Source organism: Bos taurus, chromosome 20 (genome assembly GCF_002263795.3).
Source record: "Bos taurus isolate L1 Dominette 01449 registration number 42190680 breed Hereford chromosome 20, ARS-UCD2.0, whole genome shotgun sequence".
NCBI classification, from domain to species: Eukaryota; Metazoa; Chordata; class Mammalia; order Artiodactyla; family Bovidae; genus Bos; species Bos taurus.
In genome coordinates, this window is record NC_037347.1 from 62,011,747 (window position 1) to 62,035,124 (window position 23,378).

The window sequence follows — 23,378 nt, forward strand, 5'->3', positions numbered from 1 at the left end:
TGTGTGTACCTGGGGGTGTGGTGTGCTAAGTCCTGTCTGACTCTTTGTAACCCTTTGGACTGTAGCCTGCCAGGCTCCTCTGTCCGTGGGATTTTCCAGACAAGAATACAGGAGTTGGTTGCCATTTTCTCCTCCAGGGCATCTTCCTGAGCCAAAGATCGAACCTGTGTCTCCTTTGGCTCCTGCATTGCAAGTGAATTCTTTACCTGCTGAGCCATGGGGGAAGCTCCATGGGTACATATATGTGTGTGTGTGTGTGTGTGTGTGTATATATATATATGCATATATATTCTTTTTTTCAGATTTGTTTCCATTTTAAGTTATTAAAAGATACTGAGTATAGTTCCCTGTGCTATACAGTAGGATCTTATTGTTTATTATTTTATATGTAGTAATGTATGTCTACTAATACCAAACCTCTAGTTTATCTTCGCCACCTGCCCCTCTCACCTGACTCCTTATAATGAAAACTTCAGGCATCTCTTTTGGTCCGTGGGCACCATGGGAACATCTTACAGACACAGAGGGAGCCCTGAAGTTTGGGAACCTCTGAGAACCTCTGACATTAAATACAGTCAAGTTCTGTCCATTTATTGTGTCCAGTCACTTTTCACAAAGAAAAAATACTTGATTATACAATTAAATTAGTTTTCTTTAAGAGCCAAATTATTTGTTTCCCTGTGGCTTCAGTTTGCTGTGGAACAATGGTTTTCTAGGGAATAAATAAATGCTTACTGAAGAAAATATATTGTTTTTTAATTACTTTATTTTTTAGTGAAGTATAGTTGATTTAAAATGTTGTGTTTTAGGTATGCAGCAGAATTATTCAGTTATATTATAGTTATTAGTAAAAAAAAAAAAGGTAAAAGAAATACTATATGCTTTTATTATTTCCCTAAAGAAAACTATATATATATCTGCCACTTGCTCTTTTCTCCTGTTATCAAAACTCTTTCATCAGCCCTGTCCACCCATTTCCCTCACCTTCAATAGTAAAAGTCTATGGCAATAACAGACGCGGACTTTAAACTCATTGCAAAGTTTTCAGTTAATTTTCAAATGAGTCACAGCCATTCTACTGAGAGTTAGGCAGACAGAGAGGCAATAAAAGCCTCGTCTAAGAATCTAAGACTTCATTAATGTGTAGAAATTAAAGGTAATTGAATGCTATCATCTTGAAAGAAACACCTTTTTTTTTTAACCATGGCACTTCATAAAGAAGCTCTGATGTAGTCAGCTGCACATATATGAAATCTTCTGGCATAAACCCTGTCACCCATCATCTGTAAGAACTACAAATAAATAGCCAGTGTGGGTTGTTTTATTCAAAATGAAAGGTTAATTTATTCCTTACATTTTATACTCAGATATATCCAAATATCAGAAATGAAGGTAAATTAATAGTTTTGTGGCAAAGGCATTGTGAAATATGATGAAAGAGAATATTTATGGATGGAATTCATTTGCACATAATGTCTAATCATGATAAATAATTGTGAATGTGTACGTAGTCACTTTAATTTGTTTTTTGGAGGGAGGGTTAATACTAAGAGTTTACCCAGAGTAGTCACAGCGCTAAGATCCCTCTAAGGGCAAAGTAAAACAATAGACCCAACTAGGCGTGTTTTTGGCATGGGCATTAGGCACTGCAGACCTAACTAAATGTTGATAGTTGGAGTTCGTATTTTTCCCTGTTCTGGCCACTAGGAAACAACACCTAGACATTTTCCTCCCATTCCTAAGACATTTCAGGTAATAACCACAAGAGTAGAAATGCTAACAGACATGGTACACGAAATCATTCATCAGGAGTTTATACCCAAGGGTCAGACTTGCTGTCTGTAAGGTTTCAAAATAACCAGATTCCTATCAGTGATACAAAGAGAACTGGAGGGTGGCTTCATGGAGGCAGAGCCACTGGTTTCTTCTCCTTTCTTTCTTTTTCTTTTCAAATGTGGATTTGATATCACGCTGATGGAGCGTAAGAACACCATGTGACCCCTCAAAGTGCCACCGCTGCAGAGGCAGCCAGAGTCAGAAAAGAACGTTTGTCTTTGGCACCTTCCCTGCCCTTTCTGTGACCCCTGGTTCTCTTCATGGGCAGCTCATGCCTCATGGTCAAGGAGGAGCAGGGCTGACCAGGTATCCACAGTGAGGCCTTGGTGTTTTTCTCTTGAACATAAATGATTTCACAGAATGTCAACGTCACATGAGGCCACTCTGATGAACCTCAGTGACGGTTCAAGGCACAATCAAGCTGCCCGCTACCCCCCAACCTGCTCGCCCCTTGTAATTATGTCTGAACACAGACAAAACAGGAACATTGTCTGAACCAAAGAACAAATGAAAACAATCACCTACCCTGGCTCTTTTGAATGACTGCAGTTTCTTCACCAGTCATGGTTTGAGCTTTGCTCCTTCTCAGTAAGAATCTTCAGGATATTCAGTCACAGAATGCCTCCCTCATCTGGGCAGGAACCAACCCATAACAGTCCTGCTTCCTTGAATTCGAGACATAGGAGACGTGGGTTCCATTCCTGGGTCAAGAAGATCCCTTGGAGGAAAAAGTGCCAACCCATTTCAGTATTCTTGCTTGGAGAGTCCCATGGATGGAGGAGCCAGGAGGGCTACAGTCCATAGTGTTACAAAGAATTGGACATGACTGAAGCGACTTAGCATGTAGCATGTTATTTATAGAAAGTGTCTCTGTTCAATGTTATCTGAAGTAAATGGTCATCCTTTGGAGAACTAAAATAAGGTAACAGAGATGAAATTGTGTGAATATGCTTCAAATATTTGCAGGACTAAAATCAACAATGGGTATGGTAAAAAATTGCTATCACCCAGACTGGACTCCTCAATCAGCCCTCACGTGTGTGCACATGGTTTGCTTTGTAAGACACCATGACAGGTGCCATGGGACACATTGTCACTTCCAGCAACGTGGAGCCTCTGTGGAGTCTTAAGAGGTGTCTCTGTGTTTAGAACACATCTCCCAATATAACTGTGACTTCTGTCAGCAGTTCAGAAGTTTTCATAAAGAGAATCATTAAAACACTTTCAATTTTCTCTCAGAATTGTCAGACTACCTAATTTATAAGTGTGCTGCATTCTATGATTTCTACACAGTATATTTCTAGTCCATTATTTAATATTCAGTTCAGTTCAGTCGCTCAGTCGTGTCCGACTCTTTGCGACCCCATGAATCACAACACGCCAGGCCTCCCTTAATATTAAGTTCCCTTTAATACACACACACACATATAATACATAAAATCTTTTGAGGATGATCAATACCTCTGTGGCTTTTTCTCAACTTCTTGATCTAATCCTGAGGCAAAATCCTGATCTTCTCCTGGTATTGACAAGAAAAATACTTGCTTAAAACTATTTGAATCGTGTAATCCTAACCCAGATCTTGGGTATCAAATGCCATCCCTCCTGTTGACACTGAAGGTTCAGAGATTATTTTTCTAAGCATCACTGATTATTAATTTTAAAATGGATCCATGGTCATAGAATATAATTTTCCATAAAGTCATTATGGCTTGCAAGGAGTTTATGGGTACTAATTTGTTATTTTTTCTCTTGAGCTATTATCACTAAGCACACCCTGTTAGAATTTCCAGGGCAACTAAATGCTGGTATGTATGAAGTTAATTTTTCATTCTGGGGCATATTTTTATTGAAAAGACGTGTTTGTATTAATGAATAAATAAGTACTATTTAAAGCTTAATTGTTATTGCATAGGTATTACCATAAAAGTGATAATATTCTTTCTAATCTAATGGGCTTTTAGAAGTCTTCAGTAGAAGCAGAAATTCACTAATAGTTAAAACACATGTGATTAAAAATGGTAAATATTGGCACAAATTTTCTGTGATCATTTTACATTATTTTCACCTCTCAACTCCTAGAAGCCCATTGCTGGACTAAGATTTGTTCAAGGTACCTAAGTCCAGTTCAGTTCAGTTCAGTTCAGTCGTGTCCAAAATTTACAACCCCATGGACTGCAGCACGCTAGGTTTCCCCGTCCATCACCAACTCCTGGAGTTTGCTCAAACTCGTGTCCATTGAGTCGGTGATGCCATCCAACCATCTCATCCTCTGTCATCCCCTTCTCCTCCCACCTTCAATCTTTCCCAGCATCAGGGTCTTTTCCAAGGAGTCAGTTCTTCACATCAGCAGGCTAAAATATTGCAGTTTCAGCTTCAGCATCAGTCCTTCCAATGAATATTCAGAACTATTTTCCTTTAGGATGGATTGATTGGATCTCCTAGCAGTCCAAAGGACTGTCAAGAGTCTTCTCCAACACCACAGTTCAAAAGCATCAATTCTTCAGTGCTCAGCTTTTTTTATAGTCCAACTCTCACATCCATACATGACTACTGGAAAAACCATAGCTTTGACTAGATAGACCTCTGTTGGCAAAGTAATGTCTCTGCTTTTTAATATGCTGTCTAGGTTGGTCATAGCTTATCTTCCAAGGCACAAGCATCTTTTAATTTCATGGCTGCAATCACCATCTGTAGTGATTTGGGAGCCCAAGAAAATAAAGTCAGCCACTGTTTCTACTGTTCCCCCATCTGTTTTCCATGAAGTGTTGGGACCGGATGCCATGATCTTAGTTTTCTGAATGTTGAGCTTTAAGCCAACTTTTTCACTCTCCTCTTTCACTATCATGAAGAGGCTCTTTAGTTCTTCACTTTCTGCCATAAGGGTGGTGTCATCTGCATATCTGAGGTTATTGATGTTTCTCCCAGGAATCTTGATTCCAGCTTGTGCTTCCTCCAGCCCAGCATTTCTCATGATGTACTCTGCATATAAGTTAAATAAGCAGGATGACAATATACAGCCTTTACGTACTCCTTTCCCGATTTAGAACCAGTCTGTTGTTCCACCCTAGTTCTAGCTGTTGCTTCTTGACCTGCTTACAGATTTCTCAGGAGGCAGGTCAGGTGGTTTGGTATTCCCATCTCTTTCAGAATTTTCCAGAGTTTGTCATGATCCACACAGTCAAAGGCTTTGGTGTTGTCAATAAAGCAGAAATAGATGTTTTTCTGGAACTCTCTTGCTTTTCGATGATCCAGCGGATATTGACGATTTGATCTCTTGTTCCTCTGCCTTCTCTAAAACCAACTTGAACATCTAGAAGTTCACAGTTCACGTACTGTTGAAGTGTGGCTTGGAGAATTTTGAGCATTAATTTGCTAGCATGTGAGACGAGTTCAATTGTGCAGTAGTTTGAGCATTCTCTGGCATTGCCTTTCTTTGGGATTGGAATGAAAACTGACCTTTTCCAGTCCTGTGGCCACTGCTGAGTTGTTCAAATTTGCCGGCATATTGAGTGTAGCACTTTCACAGCATCATCTTTTAGGATTTGAAATAGCTCAGCTGGAATTCCATCACCTCCACTAGCTTTGTTCGTAGTGATGCTTTCTAAGGCCCACTTGACTTCACATTCTAGGATGTCTGGCTCTAGGTGAGTGATCACACCATCGTGGTTATCTGGGTCATAAAGATCTTTTTTGTATAATTCGTCTGTGTGTTCTTGCCACCTCTTCTTAATATCTTCTGCTTCTGTTAGGTCCATACCATTTCTGTCCTTTATTGTGCTCATCTTTGCATGAAATCGTCCCTTGGTATCTCTGATTTTCTTGAAAAGATCTCTAGTCTTCCCCATTCTGTTGTTTTCCTCTATTTCTTTGAACTGACCACTGTGGAGGACTTTTTCATCTTTCCTTGCTATTCTTTGGAACTCTTCATTCAGATGGGTATATCTTTCCTTTTCTCCTTTGATTTTCACTTCTCTTTTCACAGCTATTTGTAAAACCTCCTGAGACAATCATTTTGCCTTTTTGCATTTCTTTTTCTTTAGGATAGTCTTGATCCCTGCCTCCTACACAATGTCACGAACCTCTGTCCATAGTTCTTCAGGCACTCTGTCTATCAGATCTAATCCCTTAAATCTATTTGTCCCTTCTACTGTGTAATCATAAGAGATTTTATTTAGGTTATACCTGAATGTTCCAGTGGTTTTCCCTACTTTCTTCAACTTCAGTCTCAATTTTTCAATAAGGTGTTCATAATCTGAGCCACAGTCAGCTCCTAGTCTTGTTTTTACTGAATATATAGAGCTTCTCTATCTTTGGTTGCAAGAATATAATCAATCTGATTTCTCTATTGACCATCTGGTGATGTTCATGTGTAGAGTCTTCTCTTACGTTGTTGGAAGAGGGTGTTTGCTATGACCTGTGTGTTCTCCTGGCAAAAGTCTGTTAGCCTTTGCCCTGCTTCATTCTGTACTCCAAGGCCAAACTTGTCTGTTACTCCAGGTATCTTTTGACTTCCTACTTTGGCATTACAGTTGCCTATGAAGAAAAGGATACCTTTTTTGACTGTTAGTTCTAGAAGGTCTTGTAGGTCTTCATAGAACCATTCAAATTCAGCCTCTTTAGCATTAGTTGTTGGGGCATAGACTTGGATCACTGTGATATTGAGTGGTTTGCCTTGAAAATGAACAGAGATCATTCTGTCATTTTTGAGATTGCACCCAAGTACTGTGTTTTTGACTCTTTCATTGACTATGAAGGCTACTCTATTTCTTCTAAGGGATTCTTGCCCATAGTAATATATATAATCATCTGAATTAAATTCACTCAGTCCAGTCCATTTTAGTTCACTGATTCCTAAAATGTCGACGTTCACTCTTGCCATCTCCTTTTTGATCACTTCCAATTTGCCTTGATTCATGGACCTAACATCCCAGGTTCCTATGAAATATTGTTCTTTACAGCATCAGATTTTACTTCCATCACCAGTCACATCCACAACTGGGTGTTGTTTTCGCTTTGGCTCCATCTCCATTCTTTCTGGTGTTTTTTCTCCATTCTTCTCCAGTAGTGTATTAGGCACCTACCAGCCTGGAGAGCTCACCTTTCAGTGTCCTATCTTTTTGCCTTTTCATACTGTTCATGCAGTTCTCAAGGCAAGAATACTGAAGTGGTTTGCCATTGCCTTTTCCAGGGGACCACGTTTTGTCAGAACTCTCCACCATAACCCGTCTGTCTTGGGTGGCCCTACCCAGCAGGTCTCGTAGTTTCAGTGAGTTAGACAAGGCTGTGGTCCAGGTGATCAATGTGGTTAGTTGTCTGTGATTGTGATTTTCATTCTGTCAGCCCTCTGTTAAGAGGCTTATGGAAGCTTCCTGATGGGAGAGACTGAGGGGGAAGTTGGGTGTTGTTCTGATGGGTGGGGCCATGCTCAGTAAATCTTTAATCCAATTTTCTGTTGATGGGTGGGGCTGTGTTCTCCACTGTTGTTTGACCTGAGACCAAACTATGGTGGAGGTAATGAAGATAATGGCGACCTCCTTCAAAAGGTCTTGTGCACACACTGTTGTATTCAGTGCCCCTGACCCTGAAGCAGGCCACTGTTGACCCACGCCTCCACTGGAGAGTCCTGGACACTCACAGGCAAGTCTGGGTCAGTCTCTTGTGGGGTCACTGCTCCTTTCTCCTGGGTCCTGGTGCACAAGGTTTTGTTTGTGCCCTCCAAGAGTCTGTTTCCCCAGTCCTGTGTAAGTTCTGGAATCAAACCTCACTGGCCTCCAAAGTCAAATTTCCTGGGGTTTCTCAGTCCCTTTGCCAGATCCCCAGGCTGGGAAATCTGTTGTGGGTTCTATAACTTTCTTAACAGTGTGAGAATTTATTTGGTATAATTGTTCTGCAGGTTGTGGGTCATCTGCTCGGTGGCTCTATACTGGGGTTAATGGCAACCTCCTCCAAGAGAGCTTATGCCACATGCTGAGTGAGCCAGGTCTGCTGCACCCAGAACCCCTGCCCCTACGGAAGGCCTCTGCTGCCCTGTGCCTCTGCAGGAGATACTCAAGCACTCAAAGTCACGTCTGGCACAGCCTCTGTGGGGTCTCTGGGTCCTGGTGTGCCCAAGGTTTTGTTTGAGCCCTCTGAGCATCTCTGGCATCTCAAGGCACCTAGTACCTGTAATAGTTCAGAAATAACCAATTTTCTCATTATTTTACTGTTAGTCTCTCTCCACTTCAGCTCAGTGGAATGTTTGACAGTTGAAATTTCTTATTCTGAAATAATAAATTCTAGTCCCCCATGTTGTCTCCAGACTGGGCCTGAGATACAAGGCAGCAGGGGTCACCTATTCACGTAGACCAGTGGGTGGGGGAAGACGGGGCTTATAGGAGGGATCCACTGGGCGTCTCTTTCTGTTGCACATCACATACAGCCCACCAGGGACCACTGCAGGCTCTGCCTTCAGGATGCATCCAAACTCCCTCCACTTCTCAGCACCCTCTGCTAAGCCACCATCACCCCCGCCAGGATCCCTGCAGAAGCCCCTGCCTCCATCCTGCCCACCTAGAGTCTGTTCTCAACACCACAGACAGAGGGATCCCCTTTGTAAGCCCAGCTTTAGCAAGATTTTGGTTGGTCAAAAGGTTTTGTTGGGTTTTTCGTACTATCTTATGGAAAAACCCAAAGGAATTGTTTGCCCAACCCAATATAAGATCAGACCTGCTGTTTATGAGCTTTGACAGATGTATACATTCATGCAAGCACTGACAAAGTGATCCTCTAAAAATATGAACCAGATTATGACTTTGAGATGGCTCCCAAATCAGTTGGAGCAAAAGCCAGCAGCCTGCTGAGGCTGACAAAGGCTTGTGATCTGGGCCCCACTGCCTGTCCCATCACAGTCTCCAGGACACGCTTCAATTCACACGATGGCCTCATCTCTCTGACATGCTGAGCAAGCACGTGCCTCAGGGTCTTGTCACTGTTCTCCCTTTCTGGAACATTCCTTCAACCCAGCACCACGTGTAGGTCTGTGCCCCAGGTCACCTTCTCAGGGAGGTCTTCCATAGCCACTGTGCTGGCAGTTGCAACCCCCTCCATGCACACACGAACACACAAGCGTGCACACACACATGTTTTGCCTATATCTGCTCAGCTTCATCTTTCCCGTCACACTTGTGTTAGTTTCCTGTGGCTAATGTAACAGAGTAACACAAACTTGGTGGCTTAAAACAGCAGAAGTTATGCTTCTAGAGTTCTGGAGATTAGAAGTCCGAAATCAAGGTGTTGGCAGGGTTGGTTCCTTCTAGATGTTCTGAAGGAGAAACCAAGCTTGGCCTCCCTCCTCCTTCTGGCCATCCTTGTCATTCCTTCACTTGTAGCCACATCCCTACAGTCTCTGTCTCCATCTTCACATCACCTTCCTCTCTCTGTCTCTGCATGTCCTTGTCTGTCTTTATAAGGACACTATCATTGGATTTAGGGCCCATCATATATCAGTGAGATCTCTTTTTGACCCTTTATTACATCTGCAAAGACCCTATTTCAAATAAGGTTACATTCTGAGGTTCCAAGTGGACATGAATTTTGGAGGAATATTGATCAACCTAGTGCACATTTGTCACTATCTGGCAAATAATATATTTTTGCTTTCAGTATTTAATACCCAGTTATCATTAGAAGGTTCTCCGAGGACAGGAAGTTCTGCCATGTCCACTGTGCATCCTCCATGGCCTCTCCAGTTGGCTGGAAGAGTGAATTCCAAAGTCAGGCAGGCAGCCAGGCAGCTTGCAGGAATATGGCAAGAGGTGATGGCTACTGGCCTTACTGAAATAAGCTGACCTCATGTAGTGCAGCATGCCAGACTTTTCTGTCCTCCTCTATCTTCCAGAGTTTGCTCAAATTCATGTCCATTGAGTCTGTGATACTATCTATCTCATCTTTTGCTGCCCCCTTCTCCTTTTGCCTTCAGTCTTTCCCAGCACCAGGGTCTTTTCCAGTGAGTCAGCTCTTTGCATCAGGTGGCCAGAGTATTAGAGCATCAGCTTCAGCATCAGTCCTTCCAATGAATATTCGGTGTTGATTTCCTTTACCACGGACTGGTCTGATCTCCTTGCTGCCCAAGGGACTCTCAAGAGTCTTCTCCAGCAACACATTTCAAAAGTGCTCAGCCTACTTTATGGTCCAATTCTCAATTCCATACATGACTATGGGAAAAATCATAGCTTTGATTATACAGACCTTTGTTGACAAAGTGATGTCTCTGCTTTGTAGCGATTAACCATATAGAGCAGCTTTTTGTTCGGTGACACACTCTTCAGGGATGAAAATTAAAATATTCATGGTTCTGTGTGTTTATCGTTGGAGTGAAAAAGTTGGCTTAGAGCTCAACATTCAGAAGACTAAGATCATGGCATCTGGTCCTATCACGTCATGGGAAATAGATGGGGAAACAGTAGAAACAGTGTCAGACTTTATTTTGGGGGGCTCCAAAATCACTGCAGATGGTGACTGCAGCCATGAAATTAAAAGACGCTTACTCCTTGGAAGGAAAGTTATGACCAACCTAGATAGCATATTGAAAAGCAGAAACATTACTTTGCCAACAAAGGTCTGTCTAGTCAAGGCTATGGTTTTTCCAGTGGTCACGTATGGATGTGAGAGTTGGACTGTGAAGAAAACTGAGCGCGGAAGAATTGATGCTTTTGAACTGTGGTGTTGGAGAAGACTCTTGAGAGTCCCTTGGACTGCAAGGAGATCCAACCAGTCCATTCTGAAAGAGATCAGCCCTGGGATTTCTTTGGAGGGAATGATGCTGAAGCTGAAACTCCAGTACTTTGGCCACCTCATGCGAAGAGTTGACTCATTGGAAAAGACTCTGATGCTGGGTGGGATTGGGGGCAGGAGGAGAGGGGGATGACAGAGGATGAGATGGCTGGATAGCATCACCAACTCGATGGATGTGAGTCTGAGTGAACTCTGGGAATTGGTGATGGACAGGGAGGCCTGGCGTGCTGTGATTCATGGGGTCGCAAAGAGTCAGATACGACTGAGCGATTGAACTGAACTGAACTGACTGAAGTTCTTATCTATCAACAAGCATGAAGATACCTCCATTTTGTAAAACAAAACAAAGAAATCTTTCCATCTAACTTATTCTTGTGACCACTGGCTCTGCGGCCTCCTCACTCTTATCTTGTCAACAAGACAAAGTCAAAATGTCTCACCTTGTGGTCTCTGGATGGTAAAGTAAAGACAATATGGTCTTTAAAACTTTTAGTTAGAGTTCAGATGATTATAAATGGTTGAGATTTTCACAGATTTAAATAATATCCATAGCCTGGCTTCCCATGGAGTTTATTGACCTTGCAATCAAATTGAACTCTGACCCTCTGACGTAAAGCTTTGCTGAAAATCTCAGTGTGAATTCCCAGAGACTCTTGATTGTCCTGGGGCTCTTTTCAACACGGAAGTAAACTTGATAAAAATGTTGTGACAGGACATCAATTCTTCGGTTGCGGTGCCAGCCTAACATGGTAACAAATTTCAGACTGTTTGCTGTTTAGCTGTGTGCTAAGTGCCTTGTAATTTTAACAACTCAGAGAGTCCTTATAAGAGTGAGGACCAAGTCACAATATTGTTGGTCTGTGTGACAAGTTTTAATGGAGAAAAGGTTACATTTACATATTCTCCAGTTCCATAAACATTTCTAAAGTGAAGCTCAGTAACAAATGAGAGATATGAGCTGGGCTTCTGTAGAAAATTGTAGATGGTTCTTATTTCCTATTCTTCTTTTCTTCGTCTGCTGCTGCTGCTGCTAAGTCACTTCAGCCGTGTCCAACTCTGTGCAACCCCATAGACGGCAGCACACCAGGCTCCCCCATCCCTGGGATTCTCTAGGCAAGAACACTGGAGTGGGTTGCCATTTCCTTCTCCAATGCATGAAAGTGAAAAGTGAAAGTGAAGTCTAGTTATATGTAATACCTGACATTTCTGGAGGGCCACACCGTGCCAGACATTGCTCTAAGGGGTTCATATATATTAATTCTAATCATCCCACAATACTCTAAGGTAGGAATTATTATCTCACTGTAACAGATAACTCCATAGATATTTATGCCAGCCAGTGGTGGATCAGCAGCAAGCAAGACACATAGAAGAGGAGAATTCATAGTGGAGCAGGATTTGAACCAACTCTGTGTACAAAGAACTCTTCTTGAGCTAAGACTTTGCCTCTAAAGGGGTTAGGTGGAAAAATTTTTTCGAAATGGCACGTTTTAATATACAGTTTTTACTGCAGGCTAAAGCAGTGCGTCTTCTTACACTTAGATTCCTTCCAATAAGTATAATGTACAACAGTAAAAGTTTATTTTTTTTTAAATTAAGTGGTATTACATAAAGTTTAAGTATGTGTGTGTGTGTGTGTGTGCGCGCGCGCGCGCGCGCACCCCTTTTAAGTCTTAGAATAACAATTAGTAGTATATACCGACTGAAGCGACTTAGCAGCAGCAGCAGCAGCAGTATATACCTAGCTTTTGGGGTTTCCCAGGTGGTGTTAGTGGTAAAAGAACCCTTCTGCCAATCCAGGAGACTTAAGAAATGTGGGTTCCATCCCAGGGTCAGGAAGATCCCCTGGAGGAGGGCATAGCAACTCACTCCACTATTCTTGCCTGGAGAATCCCATGGACAGAGGAGCCTGGTGGGCTACAATCCATAGGGCCATGCAGAGTCAAACATGACTGAAGTGACTTAGCATGCACACACACATCTAGCTTTTAATAGTTTGCCCAGCACTTTCACTTTCATATTTTATGCTGTCTTTTAAAAAGAAGTTCTGTGAAATAGCTGGCATTATTCTCTATATTTGATCCATGGAAACCAATACCAGCAAGCACTGAGGGACTCTTCTATATACATTTGTAATCTAGAAGGGAGAAAGCCAGATGTTCAAGTTCTGAACTCTTTCCTAATTATTTGGATGCCAAATCCTGTGCCTCTTCTACTGCAGTAATCAAGAAATAAGAGATTTATAACATGCTCAACAAAAAATGATCAAATATTTCTACTTTTCAATTGAGTTCATCTGTATCATTTTTCTAGAGTTCAAATATATGTGTTAATATATGATATTCATTTTTCTCTTTCTGACTTACTTCATTCTATATGACAGTCTTTAAGGCCCATCCATGTCTCTGCAAATATCACAATTTCATTCTTTTTTATAACTGAATAGATAACTAATGACAACCTACTGTATAGCCCAGGGAACTCTGTTCAGTGCTTTGTGGTAACCTAAATGGGAAGGAAATCCAAAAAAGAGGAGATAATGTATATACATATGGCTGACTCACTTTGCTGTATAGCAGACGCTAACATGACATCATAAAGCAGCTATACTACAATAATTTTTTTTAAAAAATTATCAAATAACAGAACATGTTTAGACCAGGGTGTCTCAGTCTTGGCTCTAGTGATATTTTGGGGCAGATAATTCTTTGTCATAGGGAATTGTCTGTGCAATGTAAGATGTTGAGCAGGATTCCTGGGGTCTGCTTCCTGGATATCAATAGCGTCCTCCAGTTGTGACAACCAAAACTGTCTTCTGACCTTGTCAGATGTCCCCTGGGGACACAGTTTTAAGTGTATTTATTTTTTAGACTTTTAGACTTTATTTCAAGACAGCAATTACAGTAGGCATCATTGTTATATGATTATATCTATTAGAAAGCAGATGGCCAGAGTTTTATTTCTGCTCCACCTCTTAAGTTTATGAACATCTCTAAGTCTATTAATTTCCTCCTCCATGAAATGAAAAGAAACTACCTAAGGCTAGTTAAGGATTAAAGCATGACACCACGTGAACAGGGAGCCTCGGCACTGACTTTTAGTCCACACTCGCAGTATTACTTAAGATGTCCGTTCTGTAAGTCTGAACATTATCTAAATTTCCTTAGACTTCTTTGTCACAATTCTGACCACAAACCAGGCCCAGACGTTTTGTACTGAAGTGCAAAGCTCTTTGCGATCTCACACCAACCTTGCTTTCCAGCTTCATTTCCACCACCTCCTTCCTGGGTAAACCCCTTCCTGCAGCCTCCTGTCTCATAGCCATCCTGGCTGAATGCACACCTTCCCTGAATCTGTCAGCCTTCCGTGACCCAGTGTCTCTCCTCGTGCTGTTCTTTTGCTGATTTTTTCACCAGAATTCTTTTGTCTTATGAACGTTGCTTGTCCTTCAGGATTAAAATCTCATGTGAAGGACATCAAGCAAGGAGCAAATATAGCACAGGGATCTATATTCAGTATTTTGTAATAACCTATAAGTGAAAAGAATCTGAAAAAGAATATATATATTATATATCAATCACTTTGCTGCACACCTGAAAATATCAAAACACTGTAAATAAACTATACTTCAGTTGAAAAAAAAAAAAAGACCTTGTATAAATAATCCATGCCTTGTACTGAATTCTGGCCCAAATAAGACAGACATTTTATTTTGTCCAGCTCTTTTCTAGAGTCCATCTCCATGGGAAACACAAAATCTGAGCAGAATCTCTTTTAAGTGAAACAAAACCGTTCCAGAAAAAAAGGCTTGTATAACTCTTGAAATTTTCCTTCTTCTGTTGATTCTGGGCTCTGTGTGTATGTATGTAGTCTGGTATGCATCTCTGTGTGTATGCACTGACACAAGCAAGCCAAGTGCCCTAAGACTGTTCCTCCTGTACTCTTGTTCAAGGACTTTCTTATCTATGCCATATAAGCGTAATAGAGCAATTCTCATCTGGTTAGTAAAATAGACTGAAATGCATCCTTCACTAATCACTTTCCAATAGCATGGGCTTACCTGAATTCATATTAGTCATCCAGTGTATTCACATGACATTTCTAATTTTAATTTATAGGTGTTCTGTAGATTTTGATTTAACTTGAACAAAGGATGTAATTTTAAAAGGCTGCTATTATAAGAAAAAAGACTGTGCTATCTGGATGTTGCATACTGAGGTGGTTTAGAATCATGCAATGAAAGAAAATTCAATTAAAAAGAAAAACAAGCTTCCTATGTTTTCATCCATAATTGTTTTTTACTGTGATCACCTAGCTGAAGAAGATCCAATAGTTGGTCCATTATCAGCAACCATTTGAGTATGTTTTGTAGCAAAGGTGCTCCTCACACCATCCAGTCCTTTAAGAACTGAGCCAACTCAAAAGGAATCCTATTCCGTATTGTCTTCGATAGCAGTTAAGACAGCACCAACATGCTTCAAGATTTACTTGACAACCTCTACCAGGCGTGATAAAGAAAAGATAAAGAGAACAGGTTAGAATCTATGAGGAAACTTTTAACCTTTGTCTGCTCCATTTCTGTCCCATTTTTTATGACTCCTCTTCTGAGATGACAGCACTGACCTGGCATCAATAGGATGTATGCTTTTGAGTTGTTTTCTGGGAGTCAAGTGGGTGCTGCCAAGCTGTCTCAAGTCTCTTCCAGCCTATCCTTCAGATAAATAGTAGCCGTTTGTGGTTCAAGGGGTCAGGTTTTCATCTGTGGCCTCATGGGTTGCTTTTTTATTTCTCTGTTAAAAATTGATTCACTGCTTCAGAAATGAAATCCTTACATCCAACCATGTCAGTGTCATGTTCTAACTCAAGGGTCCCCAACCTCCAGGATCTAATGCCTGATGATCTGAGGTGGAACTGATGTAATAATACAAATTAATGCACAAATAAATGTAATGTGCTTGAATCATCCCGAATCCACCCACCACCGCCCTGCCGCTTCCTGATCCATGGAAAAACTGTCTTTCATGAAAGCAATCCCTGGTGCCAGAAAGGTTGGGGATCGCTGCTCTAACTGCTTAAGTTGGTGAATTTCATGAAAGAGTATTCATATGCATAATGGTACAGTCACCCTTGTGTTTTATAATGGATTTAAGAATCCTGGAGCATGTTTCTCAAAATTAAATAAACAGCTAGCTTCTTGGACTAGCTCAGATATAAACAAGAGGATATCGAAAAAGAAAACACCGTGCATAAAATTTGTTTGAATAAACCTAACATTTTAAATAAATAATTTCCTTTTATGAAGGCTTCTTGTTAGTATACTTTTATCCTCAGAAAATTGTTTAGGGAATCTGTATGTTTTTAAAAAAAAAGGGATTATGATAATAGCAGTATTAACCATAAATATAACAAATATGGCATAACTGGTATCATGACATTTTAGGTTGGACTCATTCAGTTATATTTTCTCTTATCTGGTAATTTAACTAAATGCTATACCTGCACAAGACTGTTGAAATAATATTTTGGAAAATAAATGTGATCTTGTAAATTATCTACTGGAGTCCAAATGAAAAATGTCTATATTAATAAGATCGTGCCATTTTAAGTCCTTTTTTTTTTTCAGTCTTCATAAACATGGTAACTTCAGTGATACATTTAAGATTATATAAGTATATGTGCTTGCATGCTTAGTTGTGTCTGACTCTTTAACAACCCCATGGACTGCAGCCTGCCAACCTCCTCTGTCCATGGAATTTTCCAGGCGAGAATATTTGAGTAGTTTACTGTTTCCTACTCCAGGGGATCGTCCTGACCCAGGGCTTGAACCTATGTCTCCTTCATCTCCTGCACTGATGGGCAGATTCTTTACCATTGTACCACCTGGGAAGCCCCAGATGTGTATGTACATATATATGTAGATACATTTGCTTACAAACCATTTGCTCAAGGAAATCTTTTCAAATCCTTTTTTAAGTCAGTGAATGTGGAAGAAATATAAGAGGATGAGATGGTCAGGTAGCATCACTGACTCTATGGACATGAATGTGAGCAAACCCTGGGAGACAGCGGAGGACAGAAGAGCCTGGCGTGCTGCAGTCCTGGGGGGAGGGGGATCGCACATAGTTGGACACAACTTAGCGACTAAGCAACAACATGAGTAAGAAAACCAGGACAATCAGTTGTGAAATATTCCCATGTGAACTCTCACAGGTGTTGCATAAATGAGTTGACCACAGGCTACCAGTTGCAGGATTTCTCTCATGTTCTCCTGCTTTCCTTTTGTTCAGAGAGTTTGGATGGAGAGACCCGGAGCTACCTGAAGTGATACAGATGTTACAACATCAGTTTCCTTCCGTCCAGTCTAATGCTGCAGCCTATTTACAGCACCTCTGTTTTGGAGACAACAAAATTAAAGCCGAGGTAAGCACTACTTGGAATCAGGAATGACTGGTGTCAGATTCATCATCACTTAGGTGTTCAGAGTCCTGCTGAATGGGGAAGAAAATTCGAAGCTTAAAATTATGACCCAGAGGGATGGTATGGGGAGGGAGGAGGGAGGAGGGTTCAGGATGGGGAACACATGTATACCTGTGGCGGATTCATTTTGATATTTGGCAAAACTAATACAATTATGTAAAGTTTAAAAATAAAATAAAATTTAAAAAAAAGGAAAAAAAATTATGCTATCAAAACTTAGATCCACACTTATGACTGAAGCATAGAACTTTTCATCTAAGTGTTTGGCATGCCTATATATACATTCTTCTTTTTTAATATTTTAATACTGAAGGGATAGAGGACCAAGGATATACACTAATATCCACAGAGATGAGAGTATCAAATGCTAAACTTTTGATGTAATTTGCATTTTTCTCTTCCCAATCCATCTCTGGAGTCATCTCTGCTCCTAAATTCTAAAAAAATACAAAGCATCTTCAGGTTCTCCTCAAATTACATCAAGATTGCTACATCAATTTATGGTATCATCTGTCTTCCTGGAAAACTCATTGATAAGAGGGAAATTTTAGGCAATAAACCAGCTTTGTATTATAACCAAACTTTCTGAACCATTTACAAATGTACTATTGGATATGATACAGATATATGTGTTCCATTAAAGAAACTGTTCTCTGTGTTCATCATGTAAACAATTGTTAACATACTCAAAAATTTTGGAATGCTTCAAAGGGCACAAATTGTGGTATGTGATATTTCTAGAAAATCACAGTGGTCAGTACAGCTAACTCTGATTTTTTTTAGACGAGGGACAAGCATTTGCATATGAGCAGCTGACTAATCAAATTTTTAAAAAAGATTTTTATAAACTGTTAAGAGTCATCTCCATAGCATGTAAGGAATTTGGGAGATGAGACTAAATTAGTTTAAGGGTGGAAAGCAGAGATTTGAAGATATAATTGCAATTTATTATAGATGGTGCTTGCTTGCATTGGGATGTGTATAGACCAGCAGCTTTTCATCTTTTTTTTTTTTTTTTCCTGTTTCTTTTCCCCTGGGACTACAAAGGGCTTGACCCCACGTTTTCTTATGAGAAAAGTCCTATTTCTTTGTGGAATGAATATAAGGCAGTGATTCGCAACCAAGTGTAATTTTGCCTCCCAAGGGACATGTTACAACATCTGGAGCCATCTTTGGTTGTCAGAATTGAAAAAATTTGTGGTGTGCCATTAGCATTTAGTGGGTGGCAGTCATGTGTTACCCAACTCAGGCTGGGCTGCTCACCTCTGAAAAGTCAGTGCTCGAGAGACAAGTGTTGGCAGGAAAGAAAAGGTTGCTTTATTCAGGAGACTGACAACCTGGGAGAAGGTGGACTCATGTCCAAAACTCAACTCCTAACTGCTGATCAGGAAGCAAGAGCTTTAAAGGGGGGATTTCCAGGGTTACAGGCTGGGGAGGGGGGTTACATGCAGAAACAGCATAGTCTGCTCTGACAGTCATCGTGAAATTGGTCATGCAGTGATCTGATCAGCACCATCTATCTTGATTATTTTAAGTACAGTTCATGTTCAGTTCCAGGGTCGTTTTGTTCCTGTTTCCTTGAGGTCAGTTCTTGGAATTGTGTAAGATGGAGTAACTTGTCATGGCTACAGTCTGGTCATCATGTAATCAACTCCTTCCACCTGGCAGGGGTTTTAGTATCTGCAAAACACCTTAGAGGATGTGACTCAGAATATTATGTATAGCTCTTAAGGAGGAACTAAAGGTCCTTGACTATGTTAAATGGCTAAACTATTATTATTTTGTCTCACTTGACGGTTTTCCTTTCTGCATTTTCTCACTTCTCTGATTAAATTTATTCTTTGGCTAAAGTTTTTCTACAAAGAAGCAGGTGGAAAAAAATGGAGGATCTGTCCCCAGCAGGCACCATATGGTCCTGTTCAATTACAAAGAATGCTTGCAAAACATTCTGTAATGGAAGGGCAGCCTGGACAAGGAATTATTCTGTACCAAGTATCGGTAGTGCCAAAGCTGAGATAAAGAAATTATTGTTCATCTAAGATAGATTTTTTTACTAGTTTTATTTTTTTATTTTTTTTAATATGAATGTCAAAAAATACTATTAAAATGATCTGAGGATAAATTAAATTATGTGGCTCTTGTCCCAAGTGGCAGTTCTCTTAGTCATTCTTGGCCTTTAGTAGAAAACAAAATAACCATTTAAAATGAAGGAGAGATTTCCGATTGAGGGATCACATGCCATCATTTTGCAAAGATTATAACTTTGAGGGTTTCTCTAGAGGCCATGAGAGAATCTCATCTCATCTGTGGATTCACAGATATTGTGGCAACCACAGCAGCAGGACGGACTCGTCCTCAAATTTGGTTCTGATGTCAAGACTGAGGACAGCACACACACCCCATGAGGGTATGAAAAGGCCAGTTCCTCACATAATGAGGCTTATGTAGCTGAGCGTAGCGGCTGCCACATGGGACCGAACTTGAGTGGAGAGCTCAGGACAGGATGGCTAGGGGATTAGGCGGTAGATACGGCCTGCCCTGGGATGGGGTTCTTACCTGGGGACAGGATTTCCATGGTTTGAACTTCCTACTGGTACCAGAGGAGGAGGCATCAGAGCTTTGTCATCAGCTTGCTCGGATGCGAGCAGAAGGGACAGAGCTGTCAGAGGCCAAACATCAAACAAGGCCATCGTGTGGTCCATGCAGATGCGTTACCTGGGCAAGTTCAAAGTTATTGCTCTGTCTATGTGAGCCATGACCAGCCTTGAAACTTCATAGCAGTGGTGCCCAACATGGACTTGCGTGTGGTCACATTAGAATCATCCCTGGGTTCTGTGGGAGACAAAACGGTGGTGTAAGGAGGGGGTGACCAGCACATTCACCAGTGTCAGAAAGACATATCATCCAACATCACTTCCCTGCTCACCAGGGTGTCTCCTTGAACAGAACTGTCCACTCAAGCCTCCTTTCTTATCTTTAAAACAGAGATGCTGATCCCTCCCCTGTAGAGTCCTTATAGGGACTAAATGACTTAATGGATGCAAATTGCTAAGTGATGGTGTATTCATTCATTCATATACATCTTTGTCCAGGAGCACAGTTAGACACTTAAGATACTGTTTTATCTTACATATGTATATACAGCTGAGCTTCTCGGTGCAGTGGCGAAGAATCTGCCTGCCATGCAGGAGACACAAGAGAGGGGGGTTTAATCCCTGGGTTGGGAAAATCCCCTGGAGGAGGGCGTGCAAAACACTCTAGTATTCTTGCCTGGAAGAGTCTGTGGACAGAGGAGCCTGGAGGGCTACAGTCCACAGAGTCACAAGGAGTAGGACACGACTAAGCGTGCATGCACGTGTATGTGTAGGTTGTGTGTACCTGTGAGCAGGTTTTAATTTTGCTGCAGGTGCCCTGGAGGTTGCCTGTATCACTTCTTACTGCCCAGAGATTCTCCTGACACCTGGCTCTTAGAGCTGTGGTTCAGGTGGAATTTGTTCCTCTGCTCCACCTCCTAAAGACTGCAGACATGGCCAGGACTTCGTGATAATGGTGCCTGGGGTACCTGGGAGACTGTGATGACAAGGAAGGAGAGGGTGAGGTAGCATACAGCCTGATAAAATGAGATCAGAGTCAGTAAAAATGAGCTAGAGGAGCTGGGCAGATGCAGGAGGCCTAAGTGAAATGCAGAGTGAGCCACATGGAGTTTCCCTTCATCTCTCCTTCAGTCACCCAGGGAGTGCAAGGGCATGCTCATGTGCACACACACACACACACACACACACTCAGGTGTGTACACATCTCAGTGTGTACACACTCAGGACTTTGCACACATCTATTTTGTTGTCTCGTCCTAATTCAAGCCTAAACCATTAGTAGTGGTTGTCCCTTCATGACAGATGGCTGCCTGTCATGTTTTCATATACAGGCATTGATTTTTGTAATTACCTGTTGTCCAAATACTAATCTTGCAGGCACCAGCCTTTCCAAATTTACTCAGTCCTCTAGTCTTTCTATTGCATTTTATTGAATTGATTTAGCCCTTCAGTCTACATTTCATTATTGGTATTGACTTTGCCTGCACAATGGATAGGCCATTGAGCAAAAGGCAAAATTAAATCTCCTGTATGTGAAGGGTCATAAATCATGCCTTTCTCATTCCTTATTACAGTGCTTTGTACAGTTTTCATTTAATGAAGCCAAGAAATTCAGCTTTGTTCATGATGATGCCAGATCTCATAGGTATAAAGTTGAGAATTCACTCCCATAAATCAGCAGATAGAAGCACTGTCCCAAACTTTTCCTACTGGTCCAGTGAACTTGGGTTTAAGGCAGACTGCCTGTTCCCTGACAGCAAGGAGGTGGAACTTAGGGGAGAGGAATGGGCATGGTCAGTTCAGGAAGCACCAGTGACTGTGGGAGAGTCTGCAGTCCACTGGGTGCCCTGACCTGGGCCAGGACATTCAGTTAGGAAATGCTTTGAAGACCAGCAAATGTCCTAAAATTGGAATAGGAGGATATCATGCAAACAAGAGTTCAAAGTTAGACTGAGAAAAGATCAGAAGAAAAGCAGTTGAAAAAATGAAAGAGGGAGGCCTTCCCTGGTGGTCCCGAGACTAAGACTCCATGCTCCCAGTGCAGGGGACCTAGGTTTCATCCCTGGTCAGGAAACTAGATCCCATGTGCTGCAACTGAGACTCAGTGCAGCCAAATAAATATTTTTAAAAAAGAATGAAATAGGGTGGGGCAAAGAGAAAGTGGAAGGAGAGGGCCCAGTTGTTGTAGCAAACGCAGCATATTGGGGCAGCTCATTTCCATGGATGCTGAGTGACTGATCTGTAGGCGGGTTCTCCCGCTTTAAAGGGCAAGAGGCGTGATGGGGATGGATGGTTGTCAGTTATGTCTGAACTGTGTCTGCCATCCACACTGTCTCCTCAGTAGTTGGGAACGTCATAGTAAGTTGAGCTTTAGATAATGCAGGTAGTTTTTAGACATGAAAATCTGCTCATGTGTGTATATAGTGTGTATATATGATAAGCATCTTTTGGGAGGTGCTTAAATGTTGATAATTATTTTATATTTTTTCAAAAATCTTTTTTTTCATTCTTTTGGGAACCTTCATCAGTTAAGAATATTAAGAACATCCCATTGATTTAGGGATAACACCAAGTACCTCTCATGAGTTGTAATGTTTTGGATTTATTTATGTTCCTCCCTCCTGTGTTTCCCCCCATTTCTTTTCATTTACAAATAGAGTAGGCAGGAGTTCAACTAACCAGGCACACACAGACAGGGGCGTATGTGAGCATGGGGCTGCTACATGCTGGAATTCAAAGCAGTCTGTTGTCTATAGATAAAAAGGTATTTGCACATTTTTCGAGTGACAAGAGGTGATTATTTTAAAATGTCTGAATATTTTGTTTCACTATAAATTAATAAATTAGATTTAATAAAATTTAATACAATTAAATCTAAACATTTAAATAATTTTAAAATGTATTTCTTAAACATAAGACCATTCACTTAAATAGTGTGCCTTTTTAAAAACTCAGACTTCGTTATGTGATGTTCCATATGAGACGGACTTATACCCATGTCTCTGTAATGAATGAATGGCTGGTGACTACCACTGATTTAGTTCAGATTTTGTCCCAAAGGCCTCTTTGTATATGAAAAATTGTCTTTAGCCAACAAATGTGTAACCAAGGTGTTGGAAGATCTTCGAGAGTCAAGATATGCAAATTGAAGATGAGAACAATTTCTCTAGGAAACCAGCATTGATTTTATTCAATATTTTATTAACTCCCAGCAAAACTCTTTCCAGTTACCATCCTCCTCACTCTTGATAAAACACTTTGTGTTTTTAAAGAAATGGAATTTTCAGTTCTAGCAGAAAGAAGAGTTTATTGACAGCTTGTTTTGGAGTTAGTAGTAGAACCAAATATTAATAACATGCAGATCATACTTGTAATGAATCCACATAGATGGGCAACATGTAAACAGGGCAACATAATAATACCATGTGCTAATAAGCTCCATGGAAAAGCTTGTGAGAGTGTTTACAAAATGCTTCAAATCCAGCCTGTGGAGTCAGAAAAATTCCTACTTCCTACAGTGATGAGTACACTGAATTTAATTTAGAAATTGCCAGAAAATATAGCATAAGTCTTTCTAACTTAGACTTGATAGAGTAGGAATTAGACTTAAGGACATTAGTCCTTTGGAGTTTGTGTGTGTGTGTGTGTGATCATGTCCATAAAGTTTCAATATATTTGTATCATTTACACTCATTT

General features: G+C 40.9%; 1 protein-coding gene across 2 annotated transcripts in view; it reads left to right on the top strand.

Annotated features, from left to right (window-relative positions):
• CTNND2 (catenin delta 2) overlaps positions 1-23,378 on the top strand; it is a 1,099,643-nt gene that overhangs the window by 797,240 nt on the left and 279,025 nt on the right. For both annotated transcript variants that reach the window (XM_005221651.5, XM_002696428.7), the window contains exon 10: positions 16,899-17,031. In XM_005221651.5, coding sequence (XP_005221708.1) covers positions 16,899-17,031 — 133 coding nt within the window. The remainder of the gene's footprint in view (positions 1-16,898; positions 17,032-23,378) is intronic.